General features: G+C 41.3%; 1 protein-coding gene across 2 annotated transcripts in view; it reads left to right on the top strand.

Annotated features, from left to right (window-relative positions):
* The first annotated feature begins 5,071 nt into the window (after positions 1 to 5,071).
* poc1bl (POC1 centriolar protein homolog B (Chlamydomonas), like) overlaps positions 5,072 to 23,996 on the top strand; it is an 86,494-nt gene continuing 67,569 nt past the window's right edge. The window contains exons 1-2 of one of the 2 annotated variants that reach the window (XM_060942772.1): positions 5,072 to 5,364; positions 23,450 to 23,867. In XM_060942772.1, coding sequence (XP_060798755.1) covers positions 23,500 to 23,867 — 368 coding nt within the window. In that variant the 5' untranslated portion in view covers positions 5,072 to 5,364; positions 23,450 to 23,499. The remainder of the gene's footprint in view (positions 5,365 to 23,449; positions 23,868 to 23,996) is intronic. The other variant, XM_060942773.1, reaches the window with a different exon arrangement.

Consider the following 23,996-nt stretch of genomic DNA (forward strand, 5'->3'; position numbering starts at 1 on the left):
TCTATCTATCTATCTATCTATCTATCTATCTATCTATCTATCTATCTATCTATCTATCTATCCACCCATTCATCTGTCTGCCAGCATGTCTATCTATCTGGCATCTATCCTATATGATATCATATATCATATCTATCTGGCAATTCTATCTATCTATCTATCTATCTATCTATCTATCTATCTATCTATCTATCTATCTATCTATCTATCTATCTATCTATCTGTCTGTCTGCCCACCCATTCATGTCTGCCAGCATATCTATCTATCTATCTATCTATCTATCTATCTATCTATCTATCTATCTATCTATCTATCTATCTATCCACCCATTCATCTGTCTGCCAGCATGTCTATCTATCTGGCATCTATCCTATATGATATCATATATCATATCTATCTGGCAATTCTATCTATCTATCTATCTATCTATCTATCTATCTATCTATCTATCTATCTATCTATCTATCTATCTATCCACCCATTCATCTGTCTGCCAGCATGTCTATCTATCTGGCATCTATCCTATATGATATCATATATCATATCTATCTGGCAATTATATCTATCTATCTATCTATCTATCTATCTATCTATCTATCTATCTATCTATCTATCTATCTATCTATCTATCTGCCCACCCATTCATGTCTGCCAGCATATCTATCTATCTATCTGCCCACCCATTCATCTGTCTGCCAGCATATCTATCTATCTGGCATCTATCCTATATGCTGGATGCCAGATATGCTGGCATCCAGCATATCTATCTGGCAATTCTATCTATCTATCTATCTATCTATCTATCTATCTATCTATCTATCTATCTATCTATCTATCTATCTATCTATCTATCTATCTATCTATCTATCTATCCACCCATTCATCTGTCTGCCAGCATGTCTATCTATCTGGCATCTATCCTATATGATATCATATATCATATCTATCTGGCAATTCTATCTATCTATCTATCTATCTATCTATCTATCTATCTATCTATCTGTCTGTCTGTCTGTCTGTCTGCCCACCCATTCTGTCTGTCTGTCCACCCATTCATGTCTGCCAGCATATCTATCTATCTATCTATCTATCTATCTATCTATCTATCTATCTATCTATCTATCTATCTATCTATCTATCTATCTATCTATCTATCTATCTGCCCACCCATTCATCTGTCTGCCAGCATATCTATCTATCTGGCATCTATCCTATATGCCAGATATGCTGGCATCCAGCATATCTATCTGGCAATTGTAATTCTATCTATCTATCTATCTATCTATCTATCTATCTATCTATCTATCTATCTATCTATCTATCTATCTATCTATCTATCTATCTATCTATCTATCTATCTATCCACCCATTCATCTGTCTGCCAGCATGTCTATCTATCTGGCATCTATCCTATATGATATCATATATCATATCTATCTGGCAATTATATCTATCTATCTATCTATCTATCTATCTATCTATCTATCTATCTATCTATCTATCTATCTATCTATCTATCTATCTATCTATCTCTATCTATCTGCCCACCCATTCATGTCTGCCAGCATATCTATCTATCTATCTGCCCACCCATTCATCTGTCTGCCAGCATATCTATCTATCTGGCATCTATCCTATATGCTGGATGCCAGATATGCTGGCATCCAGCATATCTATCTGGCAATTCTATCTATCTATCTATCTATCTATCTATCTATCTATCTATCTATCTATCTATCTATCTATCTATCCACCCATTCATCTGTCTGCCAGCATGTCTATCTATCTGGCATCTATCCTATATGATATCATATATCATATCTATCTGGCAATTCTATCTATCTATCTATCTATCTATCTATCTATCTATCTATCTATCTATCTATCTATCTATCTGTCTGTCTGTCTGTCTGTCTGCCCACCCATTCATGTCTGCCAGCATATCTATCTATCTATCTATCTATCTATCTATCTATCTATCTATCTATCTATCTATCTATCTATCTGCCCACCCATTCATCTGTCTGCCAGCATATCTATCTATCTGGCATCTATCCTATATGCCAGATATGCTGGCATCCAGCATATCTATCTGGCAATTGTAATTCTATCTATCTATCTATCTATCTATCTATCTATCTATCTATCTATCTATCTATCTATCTATCTATCTATCTATCCACCCATTCATCTGTCTGCCAGCATGTCTATCTATCTGGCATCTATCCTATATGATATCATATCTATCTGGCAATTATATCTATCTATCTATCTATCTATCTATCTATCTATCTATCTATCTATCTATCTATCTATCTGCCCACCCATTCATGTCTGCCAGCATATCTATCTATCTATCTGCCCACCCATTCATCTGTCTGCCAGCATATCTATCTATCTGGCATCTATCCTATATGCTGGATGCCAGATATGCTGGCATCCAGCATATCTATCTGGCAATTCTATCTATCTATCTATCTATCTATCTATCTATCTATCTATCTATCTATCTATCTATCTATCTATCTATCTATCTATCTATCTATCTATCCACCCATTCATCTGTCTGCCAGCATGTCTATCTATCTGGCATCTATCCTATATGATATCATATATCATATCTATCTGGCAATTCTATCTATCTATCTATCTATCTATCTATCTATCTATCTATCTATCTATCTATCTATCTATCTGTCTGTCTGTCTGTCTGTCTGTCTGTCTGCCCACCCATTCTGTCTGTCTGTCCACCCATTCATGTCTGCCAGCATATCTATCTATCTATCTATCTATCTATCTATCTATCTATCTATCTATCTATCTATCTATCTATCTATCTGCCCACCCATTCATCTGTCTGCCAGCATATCTATCTATCTGGCATCTATCCTATATGCCAGATATGCTGGCATCCAGCATATCTATCTGGCAATTGTAATTCTATCTATCTATCTATCTATCTATCTATCTATCTATCTATCTATCTATCTATCTATCTATCTATCTATCTATCTATCTATCTATCTATCCACCCATTCATCTGTCTGCCAGCATGTCTATCTATCTGGCATCTATCCTATATGATATCATATATCATATCTATCTGGCAATTATATCTATCTATCTATCTATCTATCTATCTATCTATCTATCTATCTATCTATCTATCTATCTATCTATCTATCTATCTATCTATCTATCTCTATCTATCTGCCCACCCATTCATGTCTGCCAGCATATCTATCTATCTATCTGCCCACCCATTCATCTGTCTGCCAGCATATCTATCTATCTGGCATCTATCCTATATGCTGGATGCCAGATATGCTGGCATCCAGCATATCTATCTGGCAATTCTATCTATCTATCTATCTATCTATCTATCTATCTATCTATCTATCTATCTATCTATCTATCTATCCACCCATTCATCTGTCTGCCAGCATGTCTATCTATCTGGCATCTATCCTATATGATATCATATATCATATCTATCTGGCAATTCTATCTATCTATCTATCTATCTATCTATCTATCTATCTATCTATCTATCTATCTATCTATCTATCTATCTATCTATCTATCTGTCTGTCTGTCTGTCTGTCTGCCCACCCATTCATGTCTGCCAGCATATCTATCTATCTATCTATCTATCTATCTATCTATCTATCTATCTATCTATCTATCTATCTATCTGCCCACCCATTCATCTGTCTGCCAGCATATCTATCTATCTGGCATCTATCCTATATGCCAGATATGCTGGCATCCAGCATATCTATCTGGCAATTGTAATTCTATCTATCTATCTATCTATCTATCTATCTATCTATCTATCTATCTATCTATCTATCTATCTATCTATCTATCTATCTATCTATCCACCCATTCATCTGTCTGCCAGCATGTCTATCTATCTGGCATCTATCCTATATGATATCATATCTATCTGGCAATTATATCTATCTATCTATCTATCTATCTATCTATCTATCTATCTATCTATCTATCTATCTATCTATCTATCTATCTGCCCACCCATTCATGTCTGCCAGCATATCTATCTATCTATCTGCCCACCCATTCATCTGTCTGCCAGCATATCTATCTATCTGGCATCTATCCTATATGCTGGATGCCAGATATGCTGGCATCCAGCATATCTATCTGGCAATTCTATCTATCTATCTATCTATCTATCTATCTATCTATCTATCTATCTATCTGTCTATCTATCTATCTATCTATCTATCCACCCATTCATCTGTCTGCCAGCATGTCTATCTATCTGGCATCTATCCTATATGATATCATATATCATATCTATCTGGCAATTCTATCTATCTATCTATCTATCTATCTATCTATCTATCTATCTGTCTGTCTGTCTGCCCACCCATTCATGTCTGCCAGCATATCTATCTATCTATCTATCTATCTATCTATCTATCTATCTATCTATCTATCTATCTGCCCACCCATTCATCTGTCTGCCAGCATATCTATCTATCTGGCATCTATCCTATATGCCAGATATGCTGGCATCCAGCATATCTATCTGGTAATTGTAATTCTATCTATCTATCTATCTATCTATCTATCTATCTATCTATCTATCTATCTATCTATCTATCTATCTATCTATCTGTGTAACTGTCTGTCTGTAAACAGATGCCCGTGACTGCGGCTGCTTCCTCTTTGCTGTCTAACTCGTGCCACAGCACATCAGAATGGCGGCAAATCTTTTATTACTCCACATTTCTGCAGCCGCTGCGAAAGCCTTGCTGTGTATCCGCTTCATCCCGCAATCCTCCTCTTTCCTCCATCATCATCATCATCACCGCTATGACAGTTGTCCTTATTTATTTCCCCTTTGGCTCGTTTGTGGGTTTTCCCCTTCTTCCAGTTTTAAGGCCAAAGCAAAAGAAACTCGTGCAGAATGTTAATTACAGCTGCGGCCGTCGCGCTGTGGTCACGTGACCGTGGCAGCACGTCACAGCGGGTCAAACCTGCGGGCGAGAGGCGGGGCTACCGTTAGCGTGAGAGCGCGTCACTGAAAACAAACGGTGCGGCTCGGTTGAGTGTCGCGCGACTTTTTTGATCTTGTTCCGGGATCCTGCACACGAGCAGCAGCGCCACTGCTTCATACGTGGCAGCAGTTAATACACGTGTGAAAGAGCCGAGGGACCAGAGACTCCTCTCTCTCTCTCTCTCTGCTGCTGAGAATGGAGCTGTGCTGACAGCATGATCAGCAGATTTAACATCACACTGCAATAAAATATCTAGTCTGAAGCGAGTGAAGTTGTTTGGCGAGCTTTCTGCACTGCTGGCGCTCCGGGAGACGCACGGAATGCCGAGAGCCGGTAGGACTGTTTGTGTTTATGATTTACAAAACAAACTATCAGTGATTTTATGTTGTACCAAACACAGCTCTGTCGTCACTTCCGGCTATAGGATGTGCAGAAGCTCTGTGTCAGTGTGTTCCTGTGGCCTGGACAAGGAAAGAGTGTTTGCAACTTTGAGCAGGAAAAGGGAAAGTTAGCTAGCATAGCTCACATCTTACAGGACCTCCTGTTCTTCAAAAAGTTTTCCTTTCCTCCTCCTTCCCCCTCTCTGTCCACTGAAGGGACTTGGTTTATTCCTCCTACATTTCTTCTAGCATGATTGTAACACTAGTTAGTTATTCTTGTGAAGCTGTTCAGCTACTTCCTTGAGTTCATACCCTTCAGACTAATGCAGTGCCTCCAGCTTTTTACACACAGGCACTCCTGAACTGGAGAAGAAGAAAAATCCCTCTGTGTTGAACCATGGACCTAATAAATCCCTCTGTCTATGAATATAATCCAGCTGTTCAAATATTAGACTCCTTATTTAAATGTGTGCAGTAATATTTTACTTATTTGTTTATTATAATTTAATGTAACTTTAAGGGCTACTTGGTTTTTGATGTTTGGATTAAAACCCATTTGATTCAAGAGAACAATCAATCAGGTTTGAATTATAAAACTTAATTCATCCTTCATCCATCCATCCATCGGAGCAGCATGGTGGTGTCGTGGTCAGCACTGTCGCCTCACAGCAAGAAGGTTCTGGGTTTGCAGCCGGCGGAGGCCTTTCTGTGCGGAGTTTGTATGTTCTCCCGTGTCTGCGTGGGTTTCCTCTGGGTGCTCCGGTTTCCCCCACAGTCCAAAGACATGCGATTAGGTTAATATGGGACGGCCTTGGGCTGAGGTGCCCTTGAGTGAGATACCTAACCCCTAACTGCTCCTCGGGCGCTGTTAACATGGCTGCCCACTGCTCTGGGTATGTGTGTGCGCTCATAGCTCGCATCTTACAGGACTGGCGAAGTTCGAGCAGGACCTCCTGTTCTTCAAAAAGTTTTTCCTTTCCTCCTCCTTCCCCCTCTCTGTCCACTGAAAGGACTCGGTTTGTTCCTCCTACATTTCTTCTAGCATTATTGTAACACGAGTTATTCTTGTGAAACTGTTCAGCTACTTCCTTGAGTTCATTAGACTCCTTATTTAAATGTGTGCAGTAATGTTTTACTTATTTGTTTATTATAATTTAATGTAACTTTAAGGGCTACTTGGTTTTTGATGTTTGGATTAAAACCCATTTGATTCAAATGAACAATCAATCAGGTTTGAATTATAAAACTTAATTCATCCTTCATCCATCCATCCATCCATCCATCGGAGCAGCATGGTGGTGTCGTGGTTAGCACTGTCACCTCACAGCAAGAAGGTTCTGGGTTCGCAGCCGGCGGAGGCCTTTCTGTGCGGAGTTTGTATGTTCTCCCCGTGTCTGCATGGGTTTCCTCTGGGTGCTCCGGTTTCCCCCACAGTCCAAAGACATGCGATTAGGTTAATATGGGACGGCCTTGGGCTGAGGTGCCCTTGAGTGAGATACCTAACCCCTAACTGCTCCCCGGGCACTGTTAGCATGGCTGCCCACTGCTCTGGGTATGTGTGTACGCTCATTGCTCACGTGTGTGTGTGTGTTCACTGCTTCAGATGGGTTAAATGCAGAGAGGAATTTCACAAGTGTGTGATGAATAAAGTTGTTCTTTCTTTCTTTCTTTAGTAAGTAACTGCTTTATCCTGATCAGGGTTGTAGTAGAAGCTTATGCTGGGAATACTGGTCACAAAACTGGAATATACTAGTCACAAAACTGGAATACACACGCGTACAGTGCTCTCCACAATTAGGGGTCGCCACAGCGGATCTTTCGTCTCCATTGCTCCCTGTCTTCCACATCCTTCTCTACCACACCTGCCACTTTCATGTCCTCTCTCACCACATCCATGTATCTCCTCTTTGGCCTTCCTCATTTTCGTGTGCCTGGCAGCTCCATCTTCAACATTCTCCTTCCAACATGCTCTGCGTCTCTTCTCAGGATGTGCCCATACCATTTCAGTCTCATCTCTCTTAGCTTCATTCCCAAGCTCTCCACATGTGCTGTCCTTCTGATGTGCTCGTTCCTTATCCCGTCCAACTTCGTCACTCCCATCGCAAACCTTAACATCCTCAACTCGGCCACCTCCAATTTTGCTCCCCCATGGATTTAGTAAAATGGGTTAGAAGAAAAATCCACTTTTTGGTGAAGTAGCTTCATGTCACACTGAAAAATAAGAAAAATCCAACCTTTCATTGAAACAAATTTTGTTCTGAGCAAAATAAATCCCTCGCCGAGAAATAATTACTTTCAACAAAAGCCGCATGTGCCACTATTATTAGCATCCCGAGAAATTATAGTGAACATAATGCGACAGAAGCATGATTCCTGTTTAAATTGTACATTTTTGAGTTTTTAGGAACTTTCAAGCTGTAATCCATCACTTCCTGATTAACTGGGGAACAAATATGAGGTGAAACAGAGGGCCAGTTCCCTTAGTCATTCATCAGCATGGGAAAGATCAGACAGACACATGAAAGATCAGAGAACACACAAAAAACGAATGAGGGAGAAGTGTGTTGATCTTCATAAGTGAAAAATAGTTACTCACCTGAAAATGTCCATTTCTACTGTTAGGACAATAATAAAGTGGACACCAAATGGAGCTGTTACAAACTTGCATGGAAGAGGACCCAAGTTTATTTTGCCCCCAAGTACAGTAAGATGATGGTAAGAGAAGCAAAAAAACCCCAAAGGATCACTGTTGGTGAATTACAAAAAGTAAAATCTTGGGATTTTCAAGTCTCCAAAACCACCATCAGACTCCACCTCCATGCCAAAAGATTGTTTGGAAGGTCTGCCAGATAAAACCCTTTTCTGTCAGTTAACCACAAACCTAAGCGCCTGAAGTTTCCGAAACGCTACTATAACTTTGACTGGAACTGTGTTCTCTGGTCTGATGTAATAAAAATGAAGCTTTTTGGCAGTAAACACTCTAGGTGTGTTTGGTGTAAAAAGAAGAATGGCTATAATGAAAAGAACCTGATCCCAACTGTAAAATATGGTGGAAGTTCTGTGATGTTTTGGGGCTGTTTTTCCTCCAAAGGCCCTGGAAACTTTGTTAGGGTATGTGGCATCATGAAATACCAGGACATTTTAAATCAAAATCTGGCTGCTTCTACCAGGAAACTAAAACTGGGTCGTCACTGGATCTTCCAGCAGGACAATGATCCGAAACACATGTCCAAATCAACACAAAAATAGTTAGCTGAGCACAGAATCAAGCTTCTACCATGGCTATCTCAGTCCCCAGTGAAAACTTGTGGGGTGAGCTGAAGAGGAGAGAGCACAAGAGACGGCCTAAGACCCTGGAAGATCTGGAGAGATTGTGTAAACAGGAATGGTCTCCGATGCCCTGCAGTTTTGTGGGTGTTGTTAAGAGAGGTCCGAGGAAAACAGCCAGATTGGTTCGAGCTGCCAGGAAGGATATAGCAACTCTACAACAGTGGTGAGCAGAAAAGCATCTCAGCATGCAACAGCAGAAGACCATATTGGGTTCCACTCCCACCAGCCAAGAACAGGAACCTTAGAATCAAGAACAAGTGGCTGGCGAGTGTACGTCCGCGTTCAAGAGTGTGGTGTAGCTATATGGTTGGAAAATGTGATTTAACCCTTTCACCACTGCAGACCAGTATTCTGGTCTCACTGTAGTCAGGAAACCCCTGTATGTGATGTTTATTAGTGGTGAAAGGTTTAGGAGTGTGGTGTAGCTATATGATTGGAAGGTGGGATTCAAGAAGCTGAGTTGTCGGCGTGTGATAGGGTAGCTTCAATGGGTGATGGAGAATTTCTGATCAGGATATCCTTGTGAAAAACAGAGAGCAGATGTGTGAGCGAAGTTTCAGGCATTTAACTGGAACTAACCAAAACAAGTTACAAGCATGCCAAACAAATGCTGTATCTCTCTCATGCTCTTTTCCCCCTCAAAAGTAAGACGCAAGTAAGAAGAATAGCTTGTGTTCGCCCAGAAGAAGCCAAATGTCGGCGAAGTAAATGACACAGCACATCAGTAATTCATCACAAGGGCTATTATTCAGTAATCACTATGAACTACTCTGAATTTGTAACAGTTGCTCAATCAATGTCTCAGCTTTGTTAGTAAAAAAAGTGTGTGTGTGTGTAATATATAATGTATGTGTGTGTATATGTGTATATATGTGTGTGTGTGTGTGTTCATTTGTACTTTTATAAGTATTATATGTAACTTCTTAGCCTAGCCTTTTAATATCTATCTTAAAGTGCATATCACGGGTAAATTCAGGAACAAGATCAATGTAATTCTCCTTTTTATTTTGAACTTTGGTCAAATATCTGTAACATTCTGCATCCTCTGCAATTTTTTTACCTTGCGCAATGCCAGAAAAATTCAGTTGAAATCAAGCCATTTGAGGTGAATTGGTCCGCCTCTGAAAAAACTTGGCATTTGGATTTCCCACCAAACGTTGATTTTCGTGACGTCACGTGCGGGACACCTCCTTCTGAATCCTACGTCAGCGCTGGTTTGTTTATGAGAAAACGACCTGGTGGTTTTCTGCAAATTTCTTCAACGTTATCGCGTAATTATTAAAATGGTTAACAGATGTATCGTAGGAGGGTGTAGCAACACCGATCTTGATGGGATTAGTACTCGTTTTCCAAAAGACCGGACAATGAGAGAGAAATGGGAGCGCTTGGTCTACACAGGCTGTGCACTGAAACCGTGCAAAGCTCGCGCAGCCTAAGGTATTAGGCAGAGACCCGTCCACCCGTAAATTTGACGGGCAATTGCCGATTTCAACGGGCAAGTATACACACAGACGGATACTGAAACGGACGATAATGCCGAAAATATTCGCACATGAATACTCCCACATGTCATCCGATAAATCCAGTTATGTTCCGCCCACACACGGACTGGCCATCGGGAGTAGCGGGAGTTTTCCCGGTGGGCTGGTGGTTCAGCGTGGGCCGGCGGAGAAAAAAAAAAAAAAAACAGTTGCGCGCTGGCCTTTTAATATGATAGGCAATGTTAACAGTTTCTTTAACAAACTGTTAACATTGCTTATTACAGTTGCGCGCTGGCCTTTAATATGATAAGCAATGTTAACAGTTTGTTAAAGAAACTGTTAACATTGCTTATCATATTAAAGGCCAGCGCGCAACTGTTTTTTTTTTTTTTTCCCCTCCGCTGGCCCACACTGAACCACCGGCCCACTGGGAAAACTCCCGCTACTCCCGATGGCCAGTCCGTGTGTGGTTCCGCCATCATTTACAAATCGTAAGAAACACAGTTTAATACGAAAAATACTGAAAACTTGAAATGAAAAATCAGAATATTTCATCGTTTCCGCCATTTTGGCCCGCACTGAATCTTGTAACATGCGGACTGAATAAATCGCGAATTCTGATTGGTCGAAAATTGCCAAACACCCTGCGTTGTAGTTTCCTCTTTCTTGGCGGGAGAACCGCATTTTTTTTTGCTGACTCACTCTTCTGGATCAAGATGAATCCCAACAAACGCCCCAAATTGAATGTGACAAAAACTGATTCGTTTTTCCACAAAAAGACAGAAAAGGTATGTGTGATACATTGATTAACAAGGGGGGTTCATTGGGGTATGGTAAAATAGAATACTGTTGGTTTTTTTTTTTATTAAATACTGTAACTAGATCAAAAGATTATATACAATTCATTGTTGTTTATTTTCTTTTCACTTTTGTTACCAAATCAAACACCATACATACATCTGATACATTCAGGAGTGAAACTGAAAAAAATACAAAGTAAAAATATGCAATATTTCTGATCAAAAATTACACGCCATTTCACCCTGAAAATGTCCTAGAATGCAGGAAATGAAGTCTAAATTTCAAAAATTTTCTGGGGGGGCATGCCCCCAGACCCCCCTAGAGGGACTTCGCGCCTGCGGCGCTCGTCTTCGCACCTGCGGCGCTTATCAGGATTATATAAAATATTATTTTTGACTGGTAAATTTCTTTTTCTGCCTAATACCCTAGCGCAGCCTGCTGGCGCTTCCGCAGGTGACGTCACGAATCTGGCTCCAGACTCCGCTGGGATTTTTCCAGACGCGTTTTATTTTATTTTTTTCTGCTGTAGACAGATGGCCTTGTGCAAAATTACCCTTCTGGAGGAGTGTGTAAAGGGACATACTTTCATTTAAAAAAAAAAACACTTAATTGGTCCAGAATATGCACTTTAAAGCTGCAGTCCATGTCCCACTCCCATAATTTAGGCTCATTAAAACTTTTATCTCGAATAGAACTTTTGGCACAGGAGATTTTCTGTTGTCTGAAAGGCAAAAGATAGCACGAGAGCTGAACTTTTCTGTTTATTCAGTAAATCAGGAACTGGGTGTGCTGTTCTAAGAACAAGGTCAACAACAAATTTTTCCATAACAGCACATCTTGAAGTGTATTATTCCTCCCAACAGTGATTTTGCCAACAATTAAAAAATTTTACTTTATTAATGAATGACACGTTGTGCTTTATATTCATTTATAGTTATGTTGGATGTTGTGAAACGTCTATAATACAATAGCTCCTGTTCTCATTCATGTTAAAGCAATCGTTACCTTAACAACATTTTTTGGATTTAATAAGCCGCAGTTAATAAAACCCAGCTTGTTGTGTTATATGAGAAACCAGAAAGCGCAAAGTCGTCTGTCCTGAAGACTCTGCTGTGGTGGAAAAACTTAACCCAGTGTTACAAAGTGCTGACATCGGAGACTCCTTCCCTAAATGTTAGATAAACATCTTGTTCCAGAAGTCTTCGCTGTATCAGCAGTTACGTTTTCTTTGTTAAATTATAACACGTTTTTCATGTATTGCTAGCCTTAGATTATGTGGAGCATGTGTGTAAATTAGAACTTCTTATACAAGTGATAAGGCGGCACGGTGGTGTAGTGGTTAGCACTGTCGCCTCACAGCAAGAAGGTTCTGGGTTTGAGCCCAGTGGCTGACGGGAGCTTTTCTGTGTGGGTTTCCTCCACAGTCCAAAGACATGCAGGTTAGGTTAACTGGTGGCTCTAAATTGACCGTAGGTGTGAATGTGAGTGTGAATGGTTGTTTGTCTCACTTGCCCCTTTTCCACCAAAGCAGTTCCAGGGCTGGTTCGGGGCCAGTGCTTAGTTTGGAACCGGGTTTTCTGTTTCCACTGACAAAGAACTGGCTCTGGGGCCAGAAAAACCGGTTCCAGGCTAGCACCAACTCTCTGCTGGGCCAGAGGAAAGAACCGCTTACGTCAGCGGGGGGGGGCGGAGTTAAGACCAACACCAATAACAAGACCGTGAAAGATTGCCATTTTTAAGCGACGAGAAGCAGCAGCTGTACAAACGCGAAGTCATCCATTATTATTATTATTATTATTATTATTATTATTATTGTTGTTGCCGCTGCTGCTTCTTCCGTGTTGTTTTTGCTTTAATAGTCGCGCCAAGGTTTATGTAAACGTAGTGACGTAATGACGTATACAGCGACGTAATGACGTGGCTCCGCTTAGCACCGCAAGCTATGGAAAAGCAAACTGGTTCTCAGCTGGCTCGCGAGTTGAATGAGTTGTGAACCAGCACTGGCCCCGAACCAGCCCTGGAACTGATTTGGTGGAAAAGGGGTATATGTGTCATCCCTGTGATGATCTGGCGACTTGTCCAGGGTGTACCCCGCCTCTCGCCCATAGTCAGTTGGGATAGGCTCCAACTTGCCTACGACCCTGCACAGGATAAGCGGCTACAGATAATTGATGGATGGATGGATGGATATACAAATGATTATGTATTAGAATGAACACACATAATAAACATGATTTGAATGACCGCTGTCACTACAGTCAGGAAATAAATCAAAACCTTTTGACCTGTCATGTTTGAGAATTCAACAGTGCTGAGGTGTAATTCATCTGAGGAAGACATACAGTTTCATGTCAATTTGTTTTTCCCAGACTGGAAATAAATTGTAGTTAAGATTTTTCATGTAGCTACACTGAGGCTTTGTATTATCTCAGTGTTCTGTGAGGTATGATACAAGTGTGTAAGTACAGTGTTAGATATCTTCGGACTAAGACTTTTGTGGCGGCACCGGTATAGAATAACGTTAAAGGGGAACTGAAGGCGAATTTTTTATTATCAAAATTCTATTTATCTCATTTTATTAAATATAGGAATGCATTTTTGATAGCTGTTTTGTCACTGCTATAGCAAGTTATGAGTGTTTTGAAATATGCTCTGTAATATCAGTCCATATGTCAAAGCAATGGCCGTAAACGAGGTTCGTTGAGACCTGTGCGAGACATCGTAGGACGGAAGTAAAACGTACAGTGGAAATCAAAGCGACCAACATCTGTCAACGTTGCCAAAAGACGCGTGCGCCCTCCTTCGAATGCTGACGTAATCAGGCCGGAAGTTTTGTTTGTTTTGATGGCAATCAGGAAAGTTTGAAAAAAGTAGGCAATAATCGTCATTTAAACTCGTTTTTGTGCAATATTTCATTTGGAAAACAGTTTTCAAAATGGCGGCACTGACACCTGGCTGACACTTCACGTTTCAAAGTCTCACACAAGTCTCGTGAAGATCGCACGGATAAGCGACGCCTGCTGTGAACCAAACGAACTAAATTCAACATGGCTAAAAACCGAATAGGCCGATAAATATATTTAATTGGAATTAGTTGCCAATACGAGTCACGATATAAGGTTACTAAAACCGAAAACGTAATTGAAAAACACGTTAATTAAGAAATAAAGCAAGTTTAAAAATGACTTCAGTTCCCCTTTAATGGAAAAACTCCTACCCATTTCCTTGCCATTAGATCGCCACCACACCTCTGGTTTATGGGTTTGCAGATGAGAGTAGACCATTGTGCGATGAGAATAAAGCATATTTAATAACATGGGCCAGTCATTGTATTCGGTATAAAGAAGTTAATTTATTCATCGCTTGCTTCTCAGTAGACAGCAACCTATTGACCATCCCGTTAGAGATCACTTGGTCTTGGTTACACCGAGCAAGTAGACAAATATTTACTTTAGTATGTGGATCAGGTTGTACTATTTTTCATTTCTCATGAAGAAGCAACATCCTTTGACATACACTCGCTGGCCACTTTATTAGGAACACCCATACACCTGCTGTTTGATGCCGTTATCTAATCAGCCAATCCCTCAACAGCAGCACAATGCACAAAATCATGCAGATACAAATCAAGCGCTTCAGTTAAAGGACATGGGACATGGATTTTTTTCTGGGTATAATTATGTATAAAGGACATAAGAAATGCCATCTAAATCACTGCAGGGCGTCAAAAATGTGAAAATCATCACATTATTCAACTTTTTTTATACATCAGCGTAAAACAAGGATTCGTTAATGAGCTAGGTGGTCACGTGACCCGTGACGTCACAAAAACTTTCCAAGGAGCCAGCGCTTGGGAATCTAATGTAAACGGGTTACCGAAATGGACACCATCGACAGTGACATTCCCGATGTTTCACAGAGACGTGAAGTTAGACCCTATCAATTCGAACCGATAGCTGGAAATTCACATGAACATGGATCTTGTCTTTACTCTGACGGGTCAGGTGATTCTGAGAGTGAGAGTTCATTCAATCCCCATGAAACTGAAAGCGGTCGGCTCGATAACAATTCCTGGTAAGTTAAAAACAATTCTGCTCAAAGGCTAATGATCTGTTGAAAGAAGTATTATTTTTGTATCATACATTGAAAGTTCATCATAGATCTAGCTAAAGTCCGTTGCAAGCTAGTTTTTTTTTTTTTGCTGATATTTTTCGAGATTGATTGATTGATTGAGATACAATGCTTCCAGAGTCCGAGATGAAAACATTCAAAATGGCGAAACGCCATCACACAGCCAACAATACTACGCCGTTTGGCGAAAGAGATGAAAATTAAGAAAAGTTAAACAAACTTACCAACATAACATTTATTTAAATGTCCATTAATGTTACAGGATTTCTTGACTGTCTCTACAGTTGTAGGAATGTTAGGCCCTGTATATTATGGCGCTATCACTGCCTCCATGAACCCGGCTATACGGCCTCTTAAATTTGGCTTGGCAATTAATATCGCTCAGTACCTGAGTATTAATGTTGAAAGAATCCTCAGTGAAATGGTCCGAACACAGTTTGTGGGAAACAGTAGGTGCAAAGTTTTTTCTACGGCAGTAGTGAGCCCACACTTTCCTCAGCTTCGGGTCCTTGGGGAATGCAAAAAAACTTACTCCAGGGCATTTCCCATTGGAATTATTGCAACCATAAGAAGCACAATACACCATAATGTTCAATGTACGTTAAAGACTATAAAAACAATTTTCTTGTCATCCACTTCTCCATTCATCTACCCGCTTGTGCTGTGCCCGAAAGTTTTTATGACGTATGATCACGTGACAGCGGCTCTTCCGGTTGTAAAATATGCATATCGGAGCTCGAGCAGAAATGCCATATAATCATCACGAATATAAAGATTTTGCTGAATTTAATAGATGATTTTGTATTTGTTGATGCAATTAATTCATATTTTTAATGGAAAGAAACTGATATAGCGTGCATTTATGTTTCATGTCCCATGTCCTTTAATGTTCAAACATCAGAATGGGGAAAAATTGCGATCTCTGTGACTTTCGCTGTGGCATGGGTGTTGGCTTGAGCCAGATGGACTGGTTTGAGTATTTCAGAAACTGCTGATCTCCTGGGGTTTTCACACACAACAGTCTCTAGAGTTTACACAGAATGGTGCGAAAAACAAAAAACACTGAGTGAGCGACAGTTCTGTCAGTGGAAATGCCTTGTTGATAAGGTCCGAAGGAAAGGAAAATGGCCAGATTGGTTCGAACTGCCAGGAAGGATATAGCACTGTGCTGAGCGGAAAAGTATCTCTGCTTGGAACAACAGAAGACCACATTGGGTTCCACTCCTGCAATCCAAGAACGGGGATCTTGGAATCAAGAACAAGTTCCTATTAAAGGTAGACTGACTTTCAGATTTTTCAAGTGTAGGTCGTAAAAAGAATTTTCCCTGACACCAAATGGTTTTTGTTTAGTGGACTGAAAGCTACTGAATTTGAATCGTAGATCTTGGACTTCCAATTTTATTCGGTTTTTTTAACAATAGAACAATTTAATGAATTTAGAACCACGTGGCCCTAAATTCTCCGCTATTATTTTTTGCTTCACCGTGACACAATACAAGAGACCACGTCATGCATGACATGGTGGGCTTTCCCCGTCCGCACAAGGCATTGTGGGATACAAATTTGAAACAGGAGAGGAAAATGGAGGACGCGAATGAAACGTGAAAGACCGACTACAGTAACGGAAAGTGAGAAGGAAAGACGTTATGTTGTGAAGGAAAGGAAACACAGATCAAACTAATAAATATCGGTGGTCAGCGAGCACCTCGGTGTGATCAGCTGTTCGTTTAGCAACAGACTGATGGAATTGTCAGTGCACCGTCAAGGTAAACCTGTCGATGGCAGTAATGCAACACTGGATGCCAGCTGCCGTAAAACACAAGCGAAGAAGACGACACCAAAAGGTGAACCAGTGTGCACATGCGCACACGGACTTCCTCCGTCTGCTTGACTGCGTGAAGCGAGCGATTTCATGCACATTATTTGCTAAGGAATCCCCTCAAATTAAATAACTTCTCAGCCACAGAATGGCCTGGTTTTTTTTTTAAAAAGATATTACAGAAATAAACGCATATCACAATGACCAAATTTCAGAGGGAACTAAGTTTCACTGGTTTTATGAAATCAAAAGGCCATTTACTTTTAAAGTGGCTGGTGAGTGTAGTTACAGAAATGATGCAAACACAACTTCATCCTCCTCCACATTGCCGTCACAAGTAGTCTTATGTCTTCTGGTTTTGTCTCATCTCTTGTTTTTCTTTTTTGCAGCGTTGCATGAAGTACTGTAGCAGTCACTATATTACGTCAGCTTGTGACTTATCAGATGTGGTTTAAGGGTCATAGGCAACGGTTTCAATTTATGCACATTTGAAACTTTATATGTTAAACCCTCTAATTTTCATCTGGTCCCAAGAAGTATTGTTAATAAGTAATAATAAAAACAAGTTAGTGCGGACCGCGCCGATTTTCGTGACCACTCGGCGCGTGATGTCATTTAAGACAAACAAACTGCTTGAGTTGAGTCCATGTTTGTCTTAAATGACATCACGCGCCGAGTGGTCACGAAAATCGCCTTGAGTTGAGTCCACTTCTGTTTACTTGCATTGCTGTTCGGCTTGAGTGCAGACGTGCGTTCGGGAATTTCCAAAGAAAAACCATGCCTTATTGTTATGCAGTGAACTGTAACAACGGGACCGGTTCAGCAAGAAGAGGCGGAGCGAGTGGGTTGGCTTTTTCCGAAAAAGGAGAAAAGGCGGAGCGAGTGGGTTGGCTTTTTCCGAAAAAGGAGAAGAGGCGGAGAGAGTGGATTGTGCGCGTGAAGCCAGAGGGTTGGCTTTTTCCGAAAGAGGAGAAGAGGTGGAGAGAGTGGATTGTGCACGTGAAACAAAATCAAGCAGTCAAAGAAGAAACGGAGCAGCAATGCTCAAGCAAAAAGGAGAAGATTGGAGGTAAACATTTTTACTTTTGCTTGCAATTGACAAGTCAAGAATCCTGAGGGATCCTGTACAATCATTGTGGAAGTAAGACAAAGGGATATTTCCTCGCTCAGAGTAGGCTATATGCTTGGAGAGGAGATGGGCGCCACCAAGCAATCCAAGCCCAGAGACAAGACATGAGAGATGAGTGACTATGTCAGCCTCTCTCATGCCTCCCTACGACCGCAATGTGGTTACGGGAATGAACAGAACAGGCTATAAATAGTATAATGCCGCGGATGGCAGGCTAATGTGGCCTACCGGCGCACTGTCAAGTAATCGTTACCTATATCCACTAGGGAGGGCGGTTTAAAGGTCTGATGACACGAACATGACTCTATGCAGTTTCTTAAATAAACTATACAACATGGCAAACATGTTAGATTTCTGTTATAATTACGTGAAAAGAAGCTGTTGTTGCGTGAATATCCAACTTTTAATTGCACAGCACAAGAAAACTGGGTCCGTGGCTCGCGGCCATGTTGTGATGTCAGCGGAAGAACACGCTGCGGTTCACTGGCTGTTCTACTCTGGTTCTACTCAATGGAAATGGCGCATGAAAACGCCAGTGAACTCTCTACTGCTAGCTCTTCCTCTTCTGGGAGTCTAGAATTGTGTTGATCTCTTCTGAATAGAATCTATGATAGCCTACCCTCTTTAACCTTTGCCTCTCATTGCTAAGCGGCAGTTACATGAAAGCCGCAAGCTTTCACAAGCAAATACATGACTGATATCACGCCGACTTTATGATTACATTTATGATTATCATGTAGAATCTATAGCTCTACATACCTTTACCTTTATCTTATGTCGTTTCACAACACATGTTCTGACAGGAGGACTGTCTTTGGATCCGGCATAGCTACTAGTAGACCCCTGCCGGAATACTGGCAGTGTTGCCAGATTGGGAGGTTTCCCGCCCAGTTGGGTGGTTTCAAGTGCATTTTGGTGGGTTTTGAACATATTTTGGGCTGGAAAACTTCAGCAATATCTGGCAACAGATACTGCTGACGTTTTCCAGCCCAAAATATGTTCAAAACCCACCAAAATGCACTTGAAACCGCCCAACTGGGCGGGAAACCTCCCAATCTGGCAACACTGTGTAGGCACTGCTGATGGTAGTAACACACGTTTGTGCTGAACTGCACACCCAAGAGATTCTTTTAAGCTGGGAAGGGTGTCAAAACAATCCAAATCGAAGTGTTCAGAGCACAGGACGGATGTTGGTGAGGGCTCCCACTTGTCACGAGTGCGCCTGACTTGCTTCACCCACTTCGCATGCAGCTCGGGATCTCTGGGAAACTTGAATAAACTTACCCCATCCTTGTGGGTTTTGGAGCAAAAGCCGGCAACACAACGCGAAGGCATAATAACTTAGATATATCATTATCTCTATATCTCTAGCCGCTTTATCCTTCTACAGGGTCGCAGGCAAGCTGGAGCCTATCCCAGCTGACTATGGGCGAAAGGCGGGGTACACCCTGGACAAGTCGCCAGGTCATCACAGGGCTGACACATAGACACAGACAACCATTCACACTCACATTCACACCTACGGTCAATTTAGAGTCACCAGTTAACCTAACCTGCATGTCTTTGGACTGTGGGGGAAACCGGAGCACCTGGAGGAAACCCACGCGGACACGGGGAGAACATGCAAACTCCGCACAGAAAGGCCCTCGCCGGCCCCGGGGCTCGAACCCAGGACCTTCTTGCTGGGAGGCGACAGTGCTAACCACTACTATATATATAAATAAATAAAATGTCTAATAAAAATACTAATAATGATAAACTGAACACCTGTCACATCAACAACAAACTGGTAAGTTAGGAGGAAGGTTCTTTCGCTGACGTCATATAGCTCCTCCTCCTCATTCGTCTCCTGGGTGCTGCAGCCCCGTCAAATTTGCCCAAATAGCCGCGTTTTTTATCATAACTTGTAAAATGGGCGCCTTCGTGAATTAATATATGGATCATCGGGAATTACTTTTTATGTTATAAAACATTGCCAAAGATGTCAAAAACGTGTCATCAGCACTTTAATTATTCTTCAAAAGGGCTCTTATTTAGTATTACGATGAAAGTAAGAATTTATCATAACTACCAGGATAAATCGTTTGGGCGCGAGTCTTGTTGAGGTCCGGGGTCACCGCGATCAGAGTCGGCCAAGTCGCTGTTTGATTCCGAGGCTGCAGGGTCAAACCAGTGAGCCACATTCACCGATTGCTTCGCAATGGCCATAGGTGCATACATGTATGGTTTCACCTCTCGATATTCAATTTGGAGAGTTCCTACTTCAAAATCGCTATCAGACATTTTACACAACCTCTCACGACCAAAGTCCGTACACGTGTGCTTGGTTCGCAAGTAAACACAGAACTGCTCCCAGTCTGTTTGGCTTAAATGACGTCACGATGACGGTCCCCCGGCGGTGAAAGTGCGCACAAGTGAGCTGTAAACAAACCTTTTGGAAATTGGGTAAACCAGTATATTTTAAGTTTTATTCAATTTTAGGGTGCAAATTAGACACTAGGAAGATTGAATTTGTTTTTGGTTCGTTCTTCTAGACAGTAAAGTTGATATTTTACGTTTCACCTCCGACCATTGCCTATGACCTTTAAGAGTAGAGCAGTGGAGATTGAAGGATGGTATTGCATCAACCGTCTGCCAGTTCTGCTCGTCGTTCAAATCCAAATCCCTGCCTGTTAAAAAATTAATGCCTGACAATTAAGTGATTACACTGGCAGCCTCGGATGCTGATAATAGATTCTGTTGAGACACAGCCATTACCATTTCCGCCAGGTGTCAGTCAGTTTCGCTGATTGCAAGGTTTATTTAACAGTCTTTAGAATAGTTAGAGCACAGTTTGTGTGGGTGGCTGATTTCCCTCTGTATCTCATTATGGTGACGTTTCTTTGGAGTTTTTAACCTCTAAACCATGTGTGGCCCAATCAATGCATCATTAAAGCTTTGCTCAGACAGGCTGCTCAGATCTGATGTTTTGTCATGTCAGCAGGAAAGACTTTCCGCACTTAGATTGTCGGGAATGGAAACACGAATTCAAACAAATTTTACTTCAAGCCACACTTGTATGTGGTTTCAAATTGAATTGAATTTGGGTTTATGGACCCTATAAACACAGCTCAGAAGTTTGAGCAGAGTTTCATGATGGTAAAAATCTGAGGCGAGAATGAAATGTGGGTAAAAATGAGCATGAAAGCAGGAACAAAAAAAAGCATTCACTACTTTCTACAGTATTTTTGCTTCAGTATAGTATATGTTGCTGTAATTTTTGCTGAATATATTTATAAGATTGACTGGACGTTTCCCGAATGTAAAAGAAATAATGAAATCTCCATGTTGGTAGCTAGTTATTGAGCAAAATTTCACTTGACCTACTTAGCATATCTGCATTGTTACTATAAGTACCAGTGTAGCTATGCGAACAGTTGCGATTAAGTTATTCCACAAAATCGAGTCGTACATGAGCCGATAGCTGATTAGGCGCATAGTGCCGAGTTGGCCATAAGCCATATACGATGAGATTGAGTGGAATAACTGTTTTATTCTATCCACATTCACTGGATTTTGAGAAACAGAGCATTTTTATTTTTTTGCAAATTCAATAAATAAAAACTTTATACAAAACGTCCGACAAAATAATTTCCGCTTAGAATGTAAACAGACTGGTGAAATGACGGGAGCAATTGAAAAAATTTTATCATTTTTGAAAAATAAAAAAAGATATATATTAGTGCTGTCAAAAATGTTGCATTATTAACGCGTTAACTTGACTCAATTTTAACGGCGATAATTTTTTTTATCGCGAGATTAACGCTCTGTGACATGATGCCACGCCCCGCACAGCCAGAGTCCTCTGCCCTCCCCCGAAGAGCCACGGCGCTCGGCTTACGGTAGGTTTCGTTTTCCCATCGGCGGCTCCAGCCCCACTTTGCAGTGGCTGTGACAAGACGTGTTATGCTCTGCAAAAACATTGGTACAACCAGTGTTTGAACTATGCCGATATTTTCGGGGGGGTCCCTTATTTTCCCTTGGGGGAGGTGCTTGCGCTTGTCTCAGAGCGCAGATCTCCATCGCACGCTCACTTCGGATATGCAAATGCTTCCCGTTACACACGATTGCTATGTCAATAAACCTCATTTTGCCAATATTTTAGAGACCCCCCAACATTTCCCAAATCATGTTTTCAAGGGATCTCATGTCTGTTTCAGGGGATCTCGGATCCCCCGAGTGCCCCCGTAGTTCGAACGGTGAGCAAGCCCATTCACTTTTTTATGCTGATAAGAGAATTACAATGGTTTTTCATGTGACAAAAATGTGCGATTAATCGCGAGTTAACTATGACAGTCGCGACATTAATCGCGATTAAATATTTTAATCGCTTGACAGCACTTTTTATATATATATATTTTTTTATTTTTCAAAAATGATAACATTTTTTCACGAATTGCTCCCGTCATATTTTATATATATATATATTTATTTATTTATTTATTTTTTTTTTTTTTTTTTTTTTGTGGGGGGGGGTTGTTTTCGAGTAGTTTTTATTTTGTCCTCTGTTGGTTCAGGAACGTGGTCTGCCATTTTCTTCTTTTTTTTTTTTTTTGGCAGTTGGCAAACCAACTTTAAATGTGCATTACCACCACCAACTGGGCAGGAGCTATTGGGAGGAGAAAATCTCATCTCATTATTTCTAGCCGCTTTATCCTGTCCTACAGGGTCGCAGGCAAGCTGGAGCCTATCCCAGCTGACTACGGGCGAAAGGCGGGGTACACCCTGGACAAGTCGCCAGGTCATCACAGGGCTGACACATAGACACAGACAACCATTCACACTCACATTCACACCTACGCTCAATTTAGAGGCACCAGTTAACCTAACCTGCATGTCTTTGGACTGTGGGGGAAACCGGAGCACCCGGAGGAAACCCACGCGGACACGGGGAGAACATGCAAACTCCACACAGAAAGGCCCTCGCCAGCCCTGGGGCTCGAACCTGGACCTTCTTGCTGTGAGGCGACAGCACTAACCACTGCACCACCATGCCGCCCGGAGAAAACCTATATTCTTTTATTTAGTTATTTCTGTTTCTTTTAAATACTTGATAAAGTGATATCTGACTTGATGCGCTCCGCCATTTTGTTTTTCTCTACTCATGGTACATAAGCTGATATCCTAGTAGTAGAGTAGCCAATCAGTGTGTGCGATCGCTCCTATCCAGTGAATGTGGACAGAATAAAGTCAAATATCTTGGGTTTGGTCAATCTAAGATTTACAGTTTGAACAAAGTCTAACCTGCAGTTTTGGATAATATGAATAATGTTTTTTTATTCATGTCTCTGTTGACACTGTGTCTTAGTGAACAGGGTTCTTTGATTGGCAGCTGTAAGTGCCGCCGTGGGCAGGAGGATGAGGGTGCGCTGGTCGAGGAAGGTGGCTTTTCTGACGAAGGCTGGCTTCTTCATCTCCGTTCTGTGGCTCTTCTACCTCCTTCTGTTCCGCTCATCCAACACCGCTCCGGCCGAAGACAGCAGGAAATGGACCCCAGGCATCTTTAAACGGCAAGAAGAGGACGCAGAGACCCTGAAGCGGCCTGTTTATGTGAAGCCTCCTCCTGAGCTGAGGGCATATGGAGAGTGGGGCAGAGCCACCCGACTGAACCTTAACTCCGAGGAGAAGAAGCAGGAGCAGGACAGCATCGAGCACTATGCCATCAACATCTACGTCAGCGACAAGATCTCTCTCCATCGACACATTGAGGATAACCGGATGCACGAGTGAGTTCACCTTCCTCACTTCGGATTACAGTCGAGTTAATGGGTTACATAAAGAATAAACATGATGAGACTGTGATATTATAGGAAAATAATCACAGACAGGATGGTGTGATGTGGCCCAAGGCAAAA

Source organism: Neoarius graeffei, chromosome 16 (assembly GCF_027579695.1).
Source record: "Neoarius graeffei isolate fNeoGra1 chromosome 16, fNeoGra1.pri, whole genome shotgun sequence".
NCBI lineage: Eukaryota > Metazoa > Chordata > Actinopteri > Siluriformes > Ariidae > Neoarius > Neoarius graeffei.